Raw genomic sequence first — 23,307 nt, 5'->3', positions numbered from 1 at the left:
GCAGGATAAGAGAGGGAAAAAGAGATATAGCTCTCGTTTTATCATAAACTTTACTTCCTTATGTCAAAATACAATACAAAAAACCTATATTGCCTTTAGAAACCTACCATATTTATTTACGAATAAAAACTGTACCTGTTATTCCAGAAAACCATATTTTTATAATAGAGCTCAGCCAAATGATTAAATAAATGATGCATAATAATAAATGTTGTATATTTTAGATCTATATGCACACTCCATGTTTAGGGCTCTTTTGAATTTTATTATCCCTTTATGAATTGTATAGGGACTGGATGATACCAGCAGAAAATAGATCTTGTGCAGAGTGTTTTAGTATACTCCTTTACAGATGCGGACTGTCAGTTTATGAAAGATAGCACATATTGGCCCTGATTTACTATTGTAATCCCGACATGTTTTGTCAGGTTGTGCGCCAGAATTCTGTCTCATTGCGCCAGAATTCTGTCTCACTGTGCCAAAAATGAGAAGAAGAAAAAAACAACTCTCCATTTTACTGAGAAAACCCAAAAAAGGGATGTGGTCATCGGGCAAAGGTGGCATGGTCCTCGACATTTTCACAAAATAAACAACATATTTAGTAAGGTTTTCACAGAAAATGTGGTAGATTTCAGCAAAGAAAAACCCAACAGATCAGAGCATGTGTAAGAAAAAAAAGAAATGTAGGGAAAAGTGCAAAATGTAGGGAAACCTTAGTAAATACAGTGGAAAAAATTGTAGGGAATTAAAGCCCATAAACAAAACTCCACTCCACTCCACTTTTAGTAAATCAGGGACTTTTTGTATTTATATGCTCTTGAGCAGTTTTTTTCTCGGTTCATGAGCCAAAATTTTTGTAGCACCATCCATGCGACTAATTCTGCGCCCAAATTTTACACCGCACAACCTACACTTTTGAAAACACTCAGAATGTTTTTTTATTACAAGAAAATGGGCATGGTTAACCAAAAAATGGGTGTGTTCCAGACAAAAAAGCAGAAATTACTCTGAGTACTTCCAAAATCATGAGTTTGGCTCACAGAATAACCGACAGCAGTTTGCTGTGTGGGCATGCCGGGATTTGTAGTTTTGCAACATCTGGAGGGCCACAGTTTGGAGATCACTGTGCACTGGTTTCTAAATTGTGGCTTTCAGATCATGCAAACAGCTGTCTCGGCATGCTGGGAGTTGTAGTTGCGTACCTCCAGCTGTTGCATAACTATATCTCCCAGCATGCCCTTCAGCAATCAGTACATGCTGGAAGTTGTAATTTTGCAACAGCTGGAGGCACACTGGTTGGAAAATAATGAATTAGGTAACATAACCTAACTGAAGGTTCTCCAACCAGTGTGCCTCCAGCTGTTGCAAAAGTACAACTCCCAGCATGCAAAGTCTGTCAGTACATGCTGGGAGTTGTAGTTTTGCAACAGCTGGAGGTTTGCCCCCCCCCCCCCCCATATGAATGTACAGGGTACATTCACACTGGCGGGTCTACAGTGGGTTTCCTGCTTCAAGCAGTGCAAACTCCTAGCGGGAAAATCACAGTAAACCCCCGCCTGTGTGAATGTACCCTAAAAACACTACACTACACTAACATAAAATAAAGGGTAAAACACTACATATACACCCCCTTACACTCCCCCCCCCCCCCCCAATAAAAAGGAAAACGTATTGTATGGCATTGTTTCCAAAACGGAGCCTCCAGCTGTGGCAAAACAACAACTCCCAGCATTTCCAGACAGCCCCTGACTGTCCAGACAAGCTGGAAGTTATAGTTTTCTAACATCTGGCCCTTCGGGTGTTGCAGAACTACAACTCCCAGCATGCCTGGATAGTCTCAGCTTTACAGTGGTTTTCAAACTGTAGCCCTCCAGATGTCAATTCAAAGCATGCCAAGACTGTCCAGGCATGCTGGGAGTTATAGTTCAACAACATCTGGCCCTTCATATGTTGCCGAACTACAACTCCCAGCATGCCTGGACATGCTTGGAGTTGAAGTTTTGCAACATCTGGAGGGCTACAGTTTGGAGACCACTACACAGTGATTTCCAAACTGTTCTCCTCCAGTTGTTGCATAACTACAACTCCCAACATGCCCATTGGCTGTCTGGGCATGCTGGGAGTTGTGGTTTTGCAACAACTGGAGGCACACTGGTTGGGAAACATTGTTTGTTTCCTAACTCAGTGTTTCTCAACCAGTGAGCCTCCTGCTGTTGCAAAACTATAAATCCCAGCATGCACTGACAGACCATGCATGCTGAGAGTTGTAGTTTTGCAACAGCTGGATGCACAAGGGTTGGGAAACACTGAGTTAGGAAACAGACAGTGGTGCAGAAACACTGCGGTAGTCTGTTACCTAACTCGGTGTTTCCCAATCCCAACCAGTGTGCCTCTAGCTGTTGCATAACTACAACTCCCAGCATGCACTGTCTGTCAGTGTATGCTGGGAGTTGTAGTTTAACACCCCCCCCCCCCAACACCATGTGAATGTACACGGTACATTTACATGGGCGTGGGTTTACAGCAAGTTTCCCGCTTCAAGTTTTCCGCTGCAGTGGGAAACTTATTGTAAACACCCGCCCATGTGAATTTACCCTAAAAACACTACACTACACTAACCCTAAATAAAGAGTAAAACATTACAAATACACTACACCCTTACACTGTCGACCCCCTTACAATAAATATTAAAAACGTCTTATGCGCCAGTTTTTCCAAAATGGAGCCTCCAGCTGTTGCATAGTAACAACTCCCAGGATTGCCGGACAGCCATTGACTTTACAGGCATTTTGAGAGTTTTGCAACAGCTGAAGGCACTCTGTTTGGGAAAACCTACGTACAGTATTTTTGGTGGAGGAGGCAAGTGTAACGCTTGCATCCGGTTACACCCCTATGAAAATCCCTAATTTAGACCTCAAATGCGCATGACGCTCTCTCACTTCGGAGTCCTGTCGTATTTCATGGCAACAGTTTAGGTTCACACATAGGGTATTTCCGTACTCGGAAGAAACTGTGCAACAAATTTTTGGTGGCTTTTTCTCCTTTTACCCCTTATGAAAAGGTAAAGTTGGGGTCTACACAAGCATGTTAGCGTAAGCAAATTCCATTTTCTACACTAACATGCTGGTGTTGCCCCATACTTTTCATTTTCAAGAGGTAAAAGGAAAAAATTACCCTCTTAGGAGTAAGAGCGCAGTCTCTACATTTGAGGCCTAAACTGGTGATTTGCACAGGGATGGCTGCTGGTTACAGTGGTTCTGACATAAACACAAAACAATAAATACCCACATGTGACCCCATTTTGGAAACTACACCCCTCACGGAACATAACAAGGGGTATAGTGAGCCTTAACTACCCACAGAAGACTGACAGAGTTTTGGAACAGTGGTCCGTGAAAATGAAAAATTTAATTTTTCATTTGCACAGCCCACTGTTACAAAGATCTGTCAAACGCCAGTGGGGTGTAAATGCTTACTATACCCCTTGTTACGTTCCGTGATGGGTGTAGTTTACAAACTGGGGTTACATGTGGGGGGGGTTCACTGTTCTGGCACCATGGCGGCTTTGTAAACGCACATGGCCCCAGACTTCTATTCCAACCAAATACTCTCTCCAAAATGAGATTGTCGTCCTTCCCTTCCGAGCATTGTAGTGCACCCACAGAGCACTTTACATCATCATATGAGATACTTCGAGAGAAAAGGGATTACAAATTTTGGGGACATTTTCACCTATTACCCCTTGTAAAAAGGAATAATGTGGGGTAAAATCAGCATTTTAGTAAAAAAAAAAAAAAAATTCATTTTCACATCCACTTTCAACGCAAAGTCGTCAAACACCTATGGGGTGTTAAGGCTCATTGTACTCCTTGTTACGTTCCTTCAGGGGTGAAGTTTCCCAAATAGTATGCCATGTGGGGTGTTTTTGCTGTTGCTGGCACCATGGGGGCTTCCTAAATGAGACATGTCCCCCAAAAACCATTTGAGCAAAATTCACTTTCCAAAAGCCCAATGTCGCTCCTTCCCTTCTGAGCCCTCTAGTGCACCCGCAGATCACTTTACATCCACATATGAGGTATTTCCTTACAGGGGAGAGAAATAGGGTTTCAAATTTTGGGGGGACATTTTTACCTATTACCCCTTCTGAAAATGAAAAATTTTGGGTAACATCAGCATTTTTGTGAACATTTTTTTTTTCATTTTCACGTCCAACTTTATTGAAAATTTGTCAAACACCTGTGGGTTGTTAAGGCTCACTGTACCACTTGTTACATTCCTTGAGGGGTGTAGTTTCCCAAATAGTATGCAATGTGGGGTGATTTTCGCTGTTCTGGCACCATGGGGGCTTCCTAAATGTGACATGCCCTGCAAAAACCATTTCAGCAAAATTCTCTCTCCAAAATCCCATTGTTGCTCCTTCCCTTCTGAACCCTCTAGTGCACCCACAGAGCACTTTACATACACATATGAAGTATTTCCTTACTCGAGAGAAATTGGGTTACAAATTTTGGGTGCTTTTTCTCCTTTTACCCCTTGTAAAATGTAAAAAAAATATGGGTCTAGAAGAACATGTTAGTGTAAAAAATTTAGATTTTGAATTTGCGCCTCCACTTTGCTGCTATTCCTGTGAAACACCTAAAGGGTTAACACACTTTCTGAATGTCATTGCAAATACGATGAGGGGTGCAGTTTTCAAAATGGGGTCCATTATGGGGTATTTCTAAAATAATGACCCTCAAATTCACTTCAAAACTGAACTGCTCCCTAAAAAATTCAGATTTTGAAATTTACTTGAAAAATTGGAAAATTGCTGCTATATTTTGAAGCCCTCTAATGTCTTCAAAAAGTAAAAACATGTTAACTTTATGATGCCAACATAAAGTAGACATATTGTGTATGTGAATCAATATATATTTTATTTGATATGTCTGTTTTCCTTACAAGCAGAGAGCTTCAAAGTTATAAAAATGCAAAATTTTTAAATTTTTCATGAAATTTTGGAATTTTTCACCAAGAAATGATACAAGTATCGACGGAAATTTACCACTAACATAAAGTAGAATATGTAACAAAAAACACTTTATTAGATGGTCTAAGTCCATTTAATCTTTTTAAGTTCTATTTCATTGCTTAATTCCCGTTAAATCTTGTGTTTTGCTTGTTTGGTTTGGCACATGTAGTGTAGCTTTCGCTCATTACTATTTCGACCTCCTATCCCGACCTCCTATCCCGACCTCCAATCTCGACCTCCTATCCCGACCTCCTATCCTGACCTCCTATCTCGACCTCCTATCCCGACCTCCTATCCCGACCTCCTATCCAATCCTCATATCCCGTCCTCCTATCCCGTCCTCCTATCCTGACCTCCTATCCCGTCCTCCTATCCCGTCCTCCTATCCCGTCTTCCTATCCCGTCCTCCTATCCCGACCTCCTATCCTGACCTCCTATCCCATCCTCCTATCTCGACCTCCTATCCAGTCTTCCTATCCCAACCTCCAATCCTGACCTCCTATCCCGACTTCCTATCCCATCCTCCTATACCAACCTCCTATCCCGATCTCCTATCCCGTCCTCCTATCCCATCCTCCTATCTCGACCTCCTATCTCAACCATCCCGTCCTCCTATCTCGACCTCCTATCCCGACCTCCTATTCCGTCCTCCTATCCCGACCTCCTATCCCGACCTCCTATCCCGACCTCCTATCCCGACCTCCTATCCCGTCCTCCTATCTCTACCTCCTATCCCGACTTCCTATCCCGATCATCCCTTCCTCCTATCTCGACCTCCTATTTCGACCTGCTATCTCGACCTCCTATACCAACCTCATATCCTGCCCTCCCATCCCGTCCTCATACCCCGACCTGCAATATGTGTACCAGGTATTGAAATATCTCCAGCCGTACGGAAGTTATGTGGGAACATACATTTCCCATTGATTTGCATGGGACTTATCCCGACCTCCTATCCCATCCTCCTATCCCGTACTCATATCCCGTCCTCCTATCTAGACCTCCTATCTCGACCTCCTAACCCGACCTCCTATCCTGACCTCCTATCCCGACCTCTTATCCCGTCCTCCTATCCCTTCCTCCTATCTCGACCTGCTTTCTCGACCTCCTGTCTTTACCTCCTACCCTGACCTCCTATCCCGACCTCCTATACCGTCCTCCTATCCCGACCTCCTATCCTGACCTCCTATCTCGGCCTCCTATCCCGACCTCCTATCCTGACCTCCTATTTCGACCTCCTATCCTGTGCTCATATCCCGTCCTCCTATCCCATCCTCCTATCCTGACCTTCTATCCCATCCTCCTATCACTTACTCCTATCCCGAACTCGACCTCCTATCCCGACCTCCAATCTCGACCTCCTATCTCGTACCTCCTATCTTTACCTCATATCCCGACCTCCTATCCCATCCTCATATCCCGTCCTCCTATCCCTTCCTCCTATTCTGACCTCCTATCCCGTCCTCCTATCCCGTCCTCCTATCCCGACCTCCTATCCTGACCTCCTATCCCGACCTTCTATCCCATCCTCCTATCTCGACCTCCTATCCCGTCCTACTATCCAGTCTTCCTATCCCAACCTCCTATCCCGACCTCCTATCCCGACTTCCTATCCCGTCCTCCTATCCCGACCTCCTATCCCGACCTCCTATCCCATCCTCATATCCCATCCTCCTATCCCGTCCTCCTATCCCATCCTCCTATCTCGACCTCCTATCCCGACCATCCCGTCCTCCTATCTCGACCTCCTATCCCGACCTCCTATTCCGTCCTCCTATCCCGTCCTCCTATATCGACCTCCTATATCGACCTCCTATCCCGACCTCCTATCCCGACCTCCTATCCCGACCTCCTATCCCATCCTCCTATCTCTACCTCCTATCATGACCTCCTATCCCGATCATCCCGTCCTCCTATCTTGACCTCCTATTTCGACCTGCTATCTCGACCTCCTATCCCAACCTCATATCCTGCCCTCCCATCCTGTCCTCATATCCCGACCTGCAATATGTGTACCAGGTATTGGAATATCTCCAGACACACAGAAGTTATGTGGGAACATACATTTCCCATTGATTTGCATGGGACTTTAAACAAAAACCCTGACCCTCACAAATGGGGGTAGTTAAGGGTTAAATTAACTATCCTATATTTTAAGTGGACATATAAGTAACATGTGACCAAGTATTATCGAAATATCTCCAGCCGTTTGGAAGTTATGCAGTAACATATATTTCTCATAGACTTGTATGGGACTAAAAAAAAATATAAAAAATTAAAAAAAAACAACCCCTTTTTCACCACCTTAAGGGTGGAATTTAGAAAAATCCTTTCTTATTCCTTGTCTATGTCTTTAAAAAATTCAGGTTTCTAGGTCCAAGGGTTTAGGCTGGGCTTTGATGAGTCAGTGAGTCAGGTCTTCTCCTTTATTATATGAGATATGCGTTTTCTCACCCATTATTCAGTCACATTAGTTGATTATCGCCCAATCTTAACAATTAGCTTTGGAATTTGAACAATTATCTGCTCATGTAAATAGACCTTCAGTTAAAAGAAATAACACCCTAGTTTATGTTTATGTGATTTATTCTTATCACTTTTTGAAAGTGGTCAAGGTCTTTTCTTAGATCATACAATGTATTGATTAGAGACTGTGCCTATATACAGTACACAGATAATTTAATCCATTTATTCTAAGTGTTCATTTCATCTTCTAATTCAGATCTAAAAAAAAAAAACATATCTGCTTTATATATCATGATATATTGTTGTAAATTGTATAATCTAATATTGTAAAATGTATAATTAATGTGTAGATGATAATACACCATTTATTCAGTACTGGAGCTACTTTAGTAATTATACTTATTACTAATTATAGTCTCTATGGTTCATGAGGCTACTGTCATGTGTACTACTGTGGTGTCTACGGGGTGAATAATGGGAAATGAACACTTTGTGATGCCCGGGCACCGTTAGCCTATACACGGTCCGAGGTTGAGACAGCTTATCACCTTGCTGGGACTTGTAGTTGTTGTGTTGTGCTGTATGGTGACTTGTGATAAATGGCAACCCACGCTAACTTTAGTTCTGCAGACTGACTAACAATTATAACTTTTCTTCCCCAGAGTTTTGTGCTTAGGCTTTGACTTTTCACCTGAGTGTAGGAGATTTTCCTTAGGATTTGCGTGGCTGCAGGTTTAGACTTCCAATTAGCTTGAGGCCTCCTCACATCACCTCACACCTCTCTCTGACTTCTCCACACTATACCTATACTGATAGCTGAGCCTAGAATGCTCTGGGGCCACTCTTCCCCCCTACACTATTTGCAGGGAAATTTGGAGGATTCCATTGGGGCAGACAAGTCACGTGATTCACTCTGCACATTCTCTGCTAACGTGTCTTAAAGAAACAGAAACATGGAAAATTCTAGAATAACAACAATGGCATAACAATACAGAATAATGAGTCATGAGTAGTGGGCCCAAGACAGACACTGAAGGCAACATTTCAAACAAAAAAAGAGCATTTATAGTATCTGTGACCTGCAAACAACTTTTTTTTGTAGGGAAAAGACAGGTACTTGGCAACAGCACCCATCCTACCCTCCCACTTATAGGTCTGCCATTACTCTCAAAATTGCATTTACTTAGGTAATGTGGGTACAGTCAATGGCAGTTTATAGAGGTGGGATGATATTTTAATTGCAGGGGTATTGTAGGATTTATTTTTTATTTGACTATGTTACAGGGACTGTAAAGTTAGTGTAGTTCATAACATAGTGTCTGTACCTGTGTTTAATGGATGATCTCACAATTCTTATTTGATCTTTGCTTCGATGTTTATTTTTAACAGCATACAAAATGAGTATCGCCTCAGGTTTTCCCAGGTTGCAGTGTGGCCCGAGACATAACATCATTAGTCAGGAGTTCAAAGGGAGCATGTCTGCTTTAATGGGTGGAGCGAGATCATTCTCCACAGGGCTGCAGGAAGTTTTCCCAGATGTGATTCAATGGGTGGAGTGGCTGATGTGTGGGAGGTAGAAAAGGGACCTCACACTTACAAGCAAGGAATCATGGGATTTGTAGATGGAGGGAGGGAAGTCCAAGAGGAAATCAGCAGCATTATGGTGAACTCACAACTAGACTAGAACCAAGACAAGCACAGATCCTCCCTAAGCATGTCCATTACTGTTTGGCAGGTAAGTACTAAATTCACCTGATGGTGGATAACTTCTTTATTTGTTTAATTTAGACATACAGAAACCATTAGGTACTTCACATATCGAGGAATGATTCAGAGGGATTCATGCCTTCCTGTTAGCTTCAATTAAAAATGGGGGAGATTTATTGCAGTGACATAATGGGTAAGCATTAGGCACCTTATATAATCATGTCATGCACTTTATTGTCAGTAGCAATTTTGCACTTCCTTTTATAGTGATATGTGGACGGATATTATATAGATATTATGATAGTTATACTTAGTACCTATATGGCATTTATACTGTTGTGGGGCGATTATAGGATGCATTGACTTATTCCCCTCATCAGATGTGGATCAGAGACTGACATTTGGATAGGTGCTTACAGGTATATTTTGTTACTATACATGCTCCTCTGTTTACTCTGAGACAGCTGTTTATATTTTATTAATTGTGTTTTTTTCAATAAAGTAACATAATTTATAAAAGCGGTATAGTGTGAACTCTATTTTTCTCAATGTGTTATGTTTGAGTTTTTCCGCCATAAATTAGGATCTAGTTAGACACCATGTAGCCATGAGGGCAATATATGTAAGTTGGTGTCAGTTTGGATTCTTTGCATCTGTAAGGTCAATAATAAATAAACTAAAGAAAATAGGGCCGATGCTAAATGACTCAGTTAGAGCATGTACCCTTAAAGGAGTAGTCCTGTGCTTAAAAACTTATCTCCTATCCTAAGGATAGGGAATAAGTTTCAGATCGCATGGGGGTCCGACCGCTGGGGCCCCCTGTGATCTCCTGTATGGGGCTGCATGGAGCCGTGGATAACACGTCCCCTCAATACAACTCTATGGCAGAGCCGGAGTGCTGGCTTTGGCAATCTCTGGCTCTGCCATAGCACTGTATTGAGGGGGTATGTCGGCCACCGCTTCATGCGGTGGTCAACACCCGCTATCTGACCAGCGAGCCTGGGCCCCGTACAGGAGATTGCGAGAGGGGGGGGCAGTAGTTGGACCCCCTGCAATCTGAAACTTATCCCCTATCCTTAGGATAGGGGATACATTTTTCAGCATTGGACTACTCCTTTAAAGGGGTACTCCACTGGAAAACAGTCCAGAGTAGGAGTAATTCCCCATAGAAAACCTCTCTTGCTCTGGACAGTTCCTAAAATGTACAGAGGTGTCAGCAGAGAGCACTGTGGTCAGACAGAAAGGAAATTAAAAAAGAACTTCCTGTGGATCATACAGCAGCTGATAAGTGCTGGAAGGATTAAGATTTTTTAATAGAAGTAATTTACAAATCTGTTTATCTTTTTGGCACCAGTTGATTTAAAAAAACAAAAATGTTTTCCAGTGGAGTACCACTCTAATGGTACATGCTCTAACTGGGTCATTTATAACTGCGAGGTACCATAGGGGTCAGCATTGGCCCTATTTTCTTTAGTTTAGTTATTATTGACCTTGTAGAGGGATTGACCATAATATAACTATTTTTTCAGAAGATATTAATCAGTGTAAAGTAGTTACCATGACATAAATGGATCTGGATAAGTTGGAGGGTTGTGCAGTTAAAAGACAGAGAAGGTTTGAAGCTGTGTGCATGCATTGTTTTTTTTTTTATAACTCTTTATGAGCCTAAAAAAAAAAAGGTTAATTTCACAGGCAAAACTAATTTCAAAGGTTTAGACTTTGTCCTGTCATTTTATATTTGGGGGAATTTTTTTTTTTTTTTTACTTTTCTAAGCACTTTCCCAGCCATTTTTGGACCTTAAGACTTTAAACAGCCCAAAACTATTGGAACACAGTCAACAGCTACAGACTTATGTGCTGGAGGAATTATACTGAACTATCAGCAGATGGCGCTGTGTAAACTTTTAATATTTTTATTGATGTGTTTAGAAATGATCTCCTCTCTGTGGTTCTGAGCTGAAATTTACATTGGCCAAACTGAACAATAATAACTATCAGCTAGTGGAAATGTTATAATCTATAGATGACTTGTGGGACAGGATTATTACAGAGCAACTACACATCAGTAATAAGGAAAGGGACTAGAACACAGACAGGCGAGGGTTTTCCAGTAAAGTACCCCTTTAACACAATATACCAGTTGGTCACTAAATCTTTGAAAAGCCCCTTTTCTACACCAACTAAAAAAATATGTGTTAGAAAAGTGGTGGCAGCTTCGTAAAAAGGTTTTTAAGTTGAGTGTACTTCATTCCCATGCACCTGCACCTGAAAATGGTCATAATCATGTAGATAAATCTCCCATAAGCTTGGTTTACACAAAGGTTTTTTGGAAAACTACCACTGTAGTGCCAAAGTCAGAAATGGATAGGGTAGGAAGGAGAAGTATAAGTCCTTCCTCTATATTTCTCATTCCTTCTGAATACACTTCTGGCTTTGGCTCACACCTGTGCAGATACCAAGCCTTAGGGCACAGTAATAAAGACCTGCACAGTGACTGAGGGGGCAATGTTGGGTGCAATTCAGGTTATATACACATTCCGTGTCTGAGAATGCACTGAAGTCAACACTCTACAAGTACAAGTACTCTTGTCTGGACAACTCCAGTTATCTTTAGCTCTTCCGCTGAGAAAAGTACTGCTGAAATATGCAATAATACAGTATTTAAAGGTAAAAATTCATTGCAAAAAAATACACTTTTGAAACAGTTTAATTTTCTTCTGTTTTCATGTTTTGGATATATTGCAGAGAACTACATAGTATTAATTCATGAAATAATAACAATAAAAGTGGAGCTTATGTGGGTATAGATATCAGCTGTAGAAATACAGAGGTATGCCATACTGCACCAGTTATTATTATTACTTTTTTTTTTTTTATAGTTACCATTCTAGGGACCTCAGCAAGGCAAGACGATCACTCCTTTTGTTTGAATATTATGTGTGTAATATTTTAATGTCTCATATTTTTCTTTATTTGTACCTTTAAAATGTAAGTGCCGCGTAATTAGGTGGTGCTATGGAAATTAAAATTATTATTATCATTTAAAAAAAATAAAAATAATAATAATAAATGTTTCAATATAGTAAGCATGTATTTACAAATAAAAAACAGACAAAAATAAACATGCTTCAAATGATAAAAGAATAACATTCTATAGACACCTATTGAAGAAACATAACACCTATGGGGAAAATTTACATAGACCGGCCTCTGTGGTGCATCTTTGCTTGCCCATGCACCACACAGCAAAACCAATGCCATCTTAAAGCTAGCATACATTTTCACTATCATTTTATTCTAATTTCTGTCATAAATTATAGTGAATGTGCTGGGCTGTGGTAGGCCTCTGCTAAACCCAACCCACATGTTAAGAAAAATGCAAAAGCACAAAAAGTCAGAACTTTTGCACAAATGCAGTCTAAGCAAGAAAATGCTACTTTTATGTGGCAAATTACTGCAGGGGTTCTGCAGGGATCCTTAGGTGTGAAAGATAAATGCGGTATATGGAGTAAATAGCAACAGTATTTATTGTGCACTAATATTTAATATTATTTACAACATAGGCCAAGTAAATTGTAGCAAGTGATTGAATGTTATCCATTAAATCATAGGATGAGATGTAACATACATGTATAAATATAGTATACAGAAGAATGGAAATTGCAGTTACTATAGTACTCACCTTGCATAACAGCCAGGAGGCTGTACATCACTAGATACCCCTTGGGATTGTTGCAGCACTGCAGAAAGCTTGGTGTAAATTTGCCCCATCCACATGGACCCTCTTTGAACTCTTCGTCTACATGGTGGGCATGTGCGTCCTCCTTCACTTCATCTTTAACCTTACTGATTTCTTTATCAACGGATTGTAAGCCCACCTCACCCAAGGTGGTGAATGCGGGGTTATCAATGCCTTCTTCCATTACATATGGTTGCCAGTCCAGCCTGGGGGGAGTGGATGAGAAGAGCCTCTTGAAGGATCCTTGGAAAAGCAGCAGTGCACCTGAGAAGTTATCTGTGCACGGTGCATGTGATCTTCTATAGCTTGGAAAATGAAGCAAAGAAAGATAATCTTACTCAGACGTGTTGAGGAATAAGAAAGGTGAAATCATCTCCTATTTCCTTTCCATAGCTTCAGTTTGGGGTGAATCCACCTGCCAGGGAGAAAACACGCCTCCCTGCCCTTTAATATCACCTGTCTGCCCATCTGAGGGCATGGATCACATAAGCAAACCACACCTACTGTACCTGTCCTCCACCTCCTTCTCTTTCTCCTGCTATTACAATGCACATCCCGGTATTCATACACTGTGTACTCACACGCTGGGTTTCCTAAAGTTCTTCTGTTATGTTCATTTTACATCAGTTCACATGCATGACATTACTATTACTATTCTACATTCTTATGATTTCCACCTATTAATTATTTACTTATAGGAATGAGCTTTATAAAGATCACAGCAGATTACTGGATCTGTGTCACTACAGGTACTTATAGGTAGGAAGGATCGGATTGCTTTTTTTCTTCTTCACTCTAGATGTCTAAGCTATTCAACTCACTATTCTTACACCTGTGGTTTTCCATGAGCTAAATATTTACTTATACAATAGGGCTGTTTGAGAGCTAAAGAGATGACTAATAATGTTTGTTTATTTAAAGGGGTACTCCGGCCCTGAGACATCTTATCCCCTATCCAAGGGACCCCCGCAATCTTGTATTCGCCACCCACCTGTTTTAGCTGCATGCCACGGTGCCAGCTTTGTTGCGACCACGGGGCCAGAGTTTCGTGACGTCATCACTCCGCCCCCGTGTGATGTCACCCCCGTCCATAGACTTGCATAGCGGGGGCAGGGGGTGACATCACAGGGGGGCGGAGTTGTGACATCACGATACTCCGGCCCAGTGGTCGACACTCGGCTGTTTGTGAGCTGGCACCGCAGCATGCAGCTAAAACAGGTGGGGGGCGAATACAAGATTGCGGGGGTCCCCAGCAGCGGGACCCCCACAGTGAGACATCTTATCCCTATCCCTATCCTTTGGATAGGGGATAAGATGTCTCAGGGCCGGAGTACCCCTTTAAGTCTGATAGTTAAAGTGTAAAATTTAGTAATATTCCACGTAGAAATAACATGGTACTAATATATGGACATTAGTGAAATTGAAACATTTCCAATGCATTAAATTCTTTACAAATGAACACACTGTGACTGTCTTGTGCAGATCCTGCATTATTACCTACACAGAGATAAAATATCATAGACAATTATCTAAAACATGGGGTGTGGAGTCTGCTATAGGACCATATTGTACCTCAAAGTGCCTCTAATTTTATATGCAGAAGTAGGCTTTCTTATGAAATCCTCTCTCCCAAAAATAAATTTGATTCCCTGAATTGTCAGACAAACTATAAACCCTCATATCTCTTGAACATTAGGGGGTATCAAGAAGCTGTGAAAAGGTGTGTGATCCGGGCACCCAAAGCTATGTGTGGCCAATCATATTTTTGAGGTTGGCCGCAGGTTCTCTTTAAAGAAGCAGCCTGCAGACAGTAGCAGGTGATAAATTGTGTGATTTGAGCAGCCACCTAAGGCTTATGGGGGTCCAAAGTGATCATCTAATCTGCCCAAGCTATGCTATTTTATGTTTTAGTTTTTTTTTTCTTTACTTGTCCATTATCTTTTCTATTGGAATAGTTCAGTATATAACCGGCAACATTTTTTAACCTTCTTGCTTCAGGGTTCCTTGCCATCTCCAGGTACTGCTGCACTGGGTCCAAAGTCAACCATACAACATCAAAGAATAGTATGTGGCATTGCGCACAATGTCCTAATGCTATTACCATTTGGAGCTGGATAATAACAGCTCATCACTTAGGTCAAGGCTTGTGATCCACATTAATTTTGGGGTCTGAGCTGCTTTGTTCTGAGATCTGTATTCATTTAGGGGTGTGGTCTTGGGTCTGAATCAATTTATCGGTCAGGTTGGAGGTCTGAATCTATTTTTGCTGAGTAAGGCTGTTATCCAGGACTCAAGTCCTGCAGAAATGTGGGGAAACTGAGTTCCTGCACTTTTTCCACAGCAGGGACACTGTTCCCATTAGCAGGAGTTCTGCAGGACCAGCCCTCGAGTGGAAATCTTGGATGAATTCCTGCACTTTATTTCCCAGAACTTGACCCCTGCTGTTATCCCAATGTGAGAAATAGAGTCCATTTATCATAAGCCCTGTGATCCCAGCTCATGTATTAAATGGATTTATAGACCTCCATTACCTTGCTAAAGCCAAGTGTTTGGGTGGTATCCATATCCGCCTCTTTGTTTTTAGTTTTGTCAGCTGTGTGAATCTTTTAAATCTCTATTGTAATACTGTAAATAAATAAAATATATAGTATTTTTCCATGAAAGACTCCAGGAGTTAACTATATCTTAACTATATCATATATTTTTGACCCACTATAATGAGGTTGTATATTTTGCATGTTTTTCAAGGAAGCCTGTGTTGCAATTTGGTTGTCCTGGATGAAATAGCCCAGACAGTTTGTGTAAGAACCCGAAGGGTTAATCTGCACTGAGGTCTTTTGTTATTCTGATTACTGTGGAAACACCCTGTTCTCTGGATGGTCAGCTGACCTCATTGGCTTTTCACCTGCTTTGCTCCCTATTTAAACCCTCAGTATTTATCCAGCCCTTGCCTGTGAAAGAGCTCATACTCCTAGCTAGTGTTTGTACTGTATCTTGTATTTCTGGCATATTTGACCCATTGGCTCTGCTCTCTGACTCCTTTCCTGTTTCTGCAATTTGGCTTTTCTGTGATCTCTTGGTACCGACTTGGCTTGTGGACTGTGACTTATTGTGTGTGTATGTTTAGTTATTATTTCTGTTAGAGTTTGTGATTCCATACAGTGTCCCGACCTCCATCTGTATTGTAAAATTATTTTGTTGACATTTTGCTGTCACTGTGGTTGTGGACCCATCGTGTGGGGCGGGTACGCAAGTAGGCACGGAGAGTGGGAGGGGGGGGGGAGTTCAGGGCTTCACTCATTCCTGCCCATACATGACAATTTTGCAGACTTACATACCTTAATTTTCCTTGCTCCTGCTATGTGTCAGGATTCGGCAGGCTGGAGGTGGATCCTCTGTGTCAGAGAGGGATTGGCGTGGACCGTGTCGGTGGACCGGTTCTAAGTTGCTACTGGTTTTCACCAGAGCCCGCCGCAAAGCGGGATGGACTTGCAGCGGCGGTAGCAACCAGGTCGTATCCACCGGCAACGGCTCAACCTCTCTGACTGCTGAGATAGGCGCGGTACAAGGGATTAGACAAGAGCAGGGTCGGACATAGCAGAAGGTCAGGGCAGGCAGCAAGGATCGGAGTCAGGGGCAACGGCAAGAGGTCTGGAACACAGGCTAGGAACACACAAGGAACGCTTTCACTGGCACAATGGCAACAAGATCCGGCAAGGAAGTGCAGGGGAAGTGAGGTGATATAGGGAAGTGCACAGGTGAATACACTAATTAAAACCCATGCGCCAATCAGTGGCGCACCGGCCCTTTAAATCGCAAAGACCCGGCGCGCGCGCGCCCTAGGGAGCGGGGCCGCGCACGCCGGGGCAGCACAGACGGGGAGCGAGTCTGGTAAGCGGGTCGGGATGCGCACCGCAAGCGGGCGCGTCCCGCATCGCGAATCGCATCCCGGCTGGGGGCATTATCGCAGCGCAACCGATCAGCGGCTCTGACCGGGGCGCTGCGAACAGGAGAATGCTGTGAGCGCTCCGGGGAGGAGCGGGGACCCGGAGCGCTCGGCGTAACACTATGGAAGCTATGTCTGTTTTGATAGGGTAAATGCAGGGTTTGACTCAGTTGATTCAGGATTTAGCTGAAAGACTTCAGCTGTGTGAGTCTTCTCTGTCTCAGTCAGCATCAGTTCAGACCTTGACTTAGATACTGCAAGATCCGGAGAAGTTAATCCAGAGTTTGCTAGCTAGAATCCAGGAGTTGGAGTCTGCCCGTATTCAGGTGTTATCTGGTTCTGTCCTAGCTCCTGTGGAGCCGCAAGTTAGTCTCCTGGAACGTTTTTAGGGTAACAGAAAAATGTTTAAGACCTTCTGTGAAAGTTGCAAGTTTTTCTTTCATCTGAGACCTTACTCTTCTGTCACTGAGGCCCAGAGATTATAATGTCCCTTCTGCAAGGGGGTCCCCAGGAATAGGTATTTTCCCTTGGTCCCGATGCCCCGGAGTTGACCTTTGTGGATTCACTATTTGCGAGATTGGGGCTCTTGTACGCTGAACCAGACTGTGCTGCATATGCTGAATCTCAGCTGAGTACTTTAAAGCAGGGTTGTAGACCTGTTGTGGAATATTCTGCATACTTTAGAAAGTGGTGCGTGGCTTCTCGATGAAACACCCTAGCTTTAGTTTGTCAGTTTAGATTGGGATTATCCGACACCTTAAAAGACATGCTGGGGATTTACCCCTCTCATGACACCCTTGACCAAGCCATGATGTTGGCTGTCCAGTTAGATAGACGTCTACATGAGTGCAAACGGTAGTGTTCATCTTCTTCTAATCCTCCTCTTTTGCTTGATTCTTTTCCTGACTGTAATAACCAACTTGTGCCTGAGGTGGAGCCCATGCAGATAGGGTCTATTTGTCCCCCGGAGTAGCGCAGAAAATTTTGCCAACTAAACGGCCTGTGTTTTTACTGTTGGGAGAATACACACTTCATTGCCTCTTGTGTCAAGCGTCCGTGCCAAATTGGTAATTGTGGAGGCCACTTGGGCGCACATGTATGTCATGCCTCTCAGAGAGCTACGCCTGGCAAAGTTTTTCTAGGGGCATTGTTCCATCTAGTATACAACCTGATTCAACATCTAAAATTGTTGTAAAGCCTGTTTTGCAGCAACCTCTGGCTGAATCCGCGTGTTATGGCTCCATGGGCAATAAGATTGTCGAGAGCACTCATGCAGACTTGTGGTCAGAGGGAAGTAGGGAGATTCTGGAGGATTGCTGTGAGGACACCAATGAGTGGTGTGATTTGGAGGATGAGGATATAGATGAGGACATTGATGTTCCATCCGTATCCAAGTCAAGACCTTCGTACTCTCAGGTGGTTAAGGGTTCAGTGGCCCCTTTTAAAACGGGGGGGGGGGGGGGGTACTGTAAGAACCCTGGTTACTGTTATTCTGGTTACTGTGGAAACACCCTGTTCTCTGGATGGGCAGCTGACCTCGTTGGCTTTTTACCTTGTTTGCTCCCTATTTAAACTCTCAGTAATCATCCAGCCCTTGCCTGCAAAAGGGCTCATACTCCTAGCTAGCAATTGCACTGTATCTTGTATTTCTGGCATATTTGACCCATTGGCTCCGCTCTCTGACTCCTCTCCTGTTTCTGCGATTTGGCTTTTCTGTTATCTCTTTGTACTGACTCGACTTGTAGACTTTGACTTATTGTGTGTGCATATTTAGTTAGTATTTCTGTTAGTGTGGGATTCCATACAGTGTCCCGAGCTCCGTCTGTATTGCAAGTTTATTTTGTTGACGTTTTACTCCCTGCACTTATTCAGGCAGGGACTGTCACTGTGGTTGTGGACCCGTGGACCCTAGGCTGGGTACGCAAGTAGGCAGGGCAAGTGGGAGCGGGTGAGTTCAGGCCTTCACTCTTCCCTGCCCATATGTGACAGTTTGGTTTACATTTTCTCACATTGGACCCTATGTATGATAATTGCCACTTAGTGGGGTAAATTGGAGACTGTCCCGATGGATATTGCTTGATGCAAAGTGAAAACAGTTTTACATTACTGCCAATACCCAGTTACAATTTATATCAGGAAAACTACAATATGAATGTAAACACTTTGCCAACAGTGTCCCCTGTGATAGTACCTCCTCTAACAGTTATTAGAGGGGGTTGTCCCACTAAAAGGAAATTGGTCTACTCTGTGCATGTAAACAAGGAAGATTGTAGTGTGTCCTCTGTTGGCAAAAGTACTGTCACAGTTTAGAGAGGAAACCAAGAAGTGCTCAGATTCATGGGAGAGAACAACAGTACCTTGATGTAAGTTACTTTACCTAAAATGTCACATTTGTCCTCCTTTATATTTAAATACGTGGAACACATTTGATTTGATCAACTTTGTTTCAACGGACCACCTCTTATACTATGCGAACAGTCAACCAGAGCTTGTAGTTTTGTAAGATAAATGAGCAGTTATCTAGTTTTCTACTTAGAGAAAGAAAAACATCTTGAATTGTTTTTAAGATAAGTAAATATCAGTTTGACATATGTATATAGACAATCTTTGCTCTTTATGACATGTGTTTCCATGCTATTCCTACTAATCACAATCCTACTGACAAAGTACAAATTCTTAGATTACAAGTTATAAAATGAAAGTGCATCATTATTTACTTAAAGGGAATGTGTCACCTAGATGTTTTCCCTCATTAGAGCCAGTTACTCAAGCATGTTCTTTTTTTCTGATCTGTTTCTATTTTCTGATTCAGATGCAAATCACAAAATGTTGCAGTATCTTGTAATACCTTTTTTATTGGACTAACAGCATTTTGTAGAGACAAGCTTTCGGGATTCCTCCCTTTATCGAGTCCAAAGCAAATCTATTTTCTGATTGTAATTTAAAAAAAAATATATATTTTTATGGAGGCTACTATCTTGCCTTAGCTGTTTATAACAGCATTAAGTGATATGATTTGTGGCAGGACACATGGACCATAGACAGCAGTGGACAGGACCTGCCCCATTCAGATAAATTGGAGACCTTTATAAAGGTCATTCTACAGGAAGGGGATGCTGAGTTTTGCTGTGATTGGTGGGGTTCAAGTGTTATCTATATACTGGTGTCACCTTTCACTGTGCTCTTGAGATGAAAAGCATTACTGGGAAATTGTCTGTACAGAACAGGAAGTCTCAGCTTAGTGTTAGCCCTAGTCGCCTGAATGGATACTACAAGATTTCATATCAAATAACAACAAAGAGAGATGGTCTCAACTGGCAGGTAGGAGATGCTCAACCCCACATGCAGTTGTGCATATATACTGGGGGAGCAGATCCTACCCTTGTAGTCTGTTGCTAAGGGTCATCCCCAGCATAAAAATGCATACGGTGGGGGATGCCTGCAACAGACTAAAAGTGCCACATTAACATCCTACACCAGATAAACGGTGCAGATGTGTAACAATTAGAATAATAATATATAGGGATTAGGTGTACTACTATGGTAGATGTAACAGTGACATTAGCTAACCCTCAACACTGATGTTAAAATTGAGACATTAGCCAGTACATCCTTATATGAAGGACATACCTGAGCCCGCACACCAACACCAAGGTTTCTCAAGTGGCATGGGACCTAGCACTAACCTACCTGTGCCTGATTCGCAAAACCAGGGGCCAGTGGGCAATTACGGCAGCATTAGGTCTGACTCACAGCTTGCTCCCAGTTACCTCCAGTGTGAACTGGGCACACATACAATGGGAGGAGGGAGGCAAGCTATAAGCCCCACCCAAGTGGCTGAGTATGTATACCGGCTTCAAAGGTGAACCTGAATGCAACCTAGAGTGGAAATAAAGGTGCATAGAATGTGTAGTTTTTACATCTCCAAGTATAAGACTTAAATAACGAAAAAGAGAGATGGTCTCAACTGGCAGGTAGGAGATGCTCAACCCCACATTCGGTTGTGCATATATACTGGGGGAGCAGATCCTACCATTGTAGTCTGTTGCTAAGGGTGATCCCCAGCATAAAAATGCATACGGTGGGGGATGCCTGCAACAGACTACAAGTGCCACATTAACATCCTAAACCAGATAAACGGTGCGGATGTGTAGATTTCATATAATAAAATATAGATTGCAAAATGGGAACATTTAAAAAAAACATATCTTTTACATATAAGCATGATTTAATCAATGGGTTATTTTATGATGACACTGTCACATAGGGCAGGGATAGAGTGCAGCCCTGAACTTGCCCACTCCCTCTGTCCATGCCTACTTGCGTACCCGCCCTAGGAAGCAAAACTATGGTGCCGGTCCCTTCCTATATAAGTGATGGGAGTCAGTAGTCAAAATAATAAACTACAAAAAAACTGACAAAGGGCGGTAACAGCTGGAGTGACACAAACTAATAGAAACAACCTAAACACGCACACACACAAATATGCAGTCAACGAGCCAAGTCCAAGCCTATTGAACCTCATAGCCAAATCATGGAAATGTCACAGTATATGATGAACTTCTTTTTTTTTTTATAATATCTTGATATAGACCTGTAGTGTATAACTGATTCTTGATTTGAACAGTCCTTAAAAATTAGGACAGCTAAACACATTTCATAGAACTGAATGCACAGTACTTTACTATGCGGGTGAGGGGGGAATTCATGCTATAAGCAAAGGTTAAAAAAACAGCAGCATGATCACAGGAATAGGTTACATGGGCCATAGGCCATGCAGTTTCATTAACATTAAAATTTTATTCTGAAATGTATCCATGCATGTTAGGATTCGGCTAGCTGGATGTGGATCCTCTGTGTCAGCGAGGGATTGGCGTGGACCGTGTCGGTGGACCGGTTCTAGGGATGCTACTGGTCTTCACCAGAGCCCGCCGCAAAGCGGGATGGTCTTGCTGCGGCGGTAGCAACCAGGTCGTATCCACCGGCAACGGCTCAACCTCGCTGACTGCTGAGAAGGCGTGGGACAGAAGGATTAGGCAGAGGCAAGGTCAGACGTAGCAGAAGGTCTAGGCAGGCGGCAAGGTTCGTAGTCAAAGAGGATAGCAGGAGATCTGGAACACAGGCTTTGGACAACACTAAACGCTTTCACTGGCACAAGGCAACAAGATCCGGCAAGGAAGTGCAGGGGAAGTGAGGTAATATGGACAGGGAGCAGGTGGAAGCTAATTAGGCTGATTGGGCCAGGCACCACTCATTGGTGCACTGGCCCTTTAAATCTTAGAGAGCTGGCGCGCGCGCACCCTAAGGTGCGGAGCCGCGCGCGCCAGGACATGACAGCCGGGGGCCGGGACAGATGAGTGACCTGGGATGCGATTCGCGAGCGGGCGCGTCCCGCTATGCGAATCGCATCCCCGCCGGTAGTGTCAGTGCAGCGCTCCCGGTCAGCGGGTCTGACCGGGGCGCTGCAGAGAGAGAGACGCCGCGAGCGCTCCGGGGAGGAGCAGGGACCCGGAGCGCTCGGCGTAACAATGCAGCAATACCACATATGTTTTTATTTATATTATTTTATTTTAAAAAATGGGAAAGTGGGGTGATTCAAACTTTTATTAGGGACAGGGCTTTTTGATATTAATTACCGTACCTTTTTTTTTACACATTTTTCTCACTATTTTTTAGTCCCATAGGAGACTATTACATGTACTATTTCGATTGCATACACTTAAGGCTGCTTTCACACTATGAGCATTCATTAGTTATTAAACGTTCGTTTTCTGTGTGAAAACAGATGTATAATAACGGATGAAATAACGGGTGCTAACGGATGAATAAATATTCATCCGTTAAGACTCATTATAACATCCCTCATGTATGACCGTAACACCTCTGCCTACAGACTCCCACAGCCGGGACTAATACTACTCCCATCATGGAACAGACTTATTTCCATGATGGGAGTAGTAATTCCCTGACTGTGGGAGTCTGCAGACAGCTGGGGAGGCTACATTAGTGTTTGTACTACTACCCCCATCATTGAACAGAGTCTGTTCCATGATGGGATTTGTAGTACAGGGCTGAGGGATTGATCGCACAGGGTTTCCCTTCTGAGACCCGATGCGATCATAAGTTATTAAGCAGGGGAGCGGGCGGCATGGTCCGCTCCCCTGCGATGTATGGTGTGTTATAACTCTAATTTTTAAATCCCCCGCGGGGAGCCCTGAATACCCGGTACCAAGGAGCCATTCAGGGCTCTCAGCGGGAGATTATACCACCCGAGATAAGCACCATCAAGCTCTCGGCACTTGAAATGTATACTTTTAGAGGTTGTCGACCCATTTATCACAGCGTCTAAAGGGTTAATGATGGGTAGCGGCAAAATCACTTCCCGTCATTAGCAGTGAGGTTCCGGCTACTTTATAGCCATTTAACAATCCAGGTCAT

At 43.0% G+C, this 23,307-nt stretch overlaps 1 protein-coding gene across 1 annotated transcript in view; it reads right to left on the bottom strand.

Annotated features, from left to right (window-relative positions):
* LOC130273288 (solute carrier organic anion transporter family member 4C1-like) overlaps positions 1 to 13,107 on the bottom strand; it is a 71,598-nt gene extending 58,491 nt beyond the window's left edge. Inside the window, exon 1 of the mRNA XM_056519854.1 lies at positions 12,867 to 13,107. Within this exon, the coding sequence (XP_056375829.1) occupies positions 12,867 to 13,107 (241 nt within the window). The remainder of the gene's footprint in view (positions 1 to 12,866) is intronic.
* Positions 13,108 to 23,307: the final 10,200 nt, after the last annotated feature.

Source organism: Hyla sarda, chromosome 1 (assembly GCF_029499605.1).
Source record: "Hyla sarda isolate aHylSar1 chromosome 1, aHylSar1.hap1, whole genome shotgun sequence".
Taxonomy (NCBI): Eukaryota; Metazoa; Chordata; class Amphibia; order Anura; family Hylidae; genus Hyla; species Hyla sarda.
The sequence above is the reverse complement of the archived record's forward strand: the minus strand, read 5'-3'. Positions and strand labels throughout refer to the sequence as shown.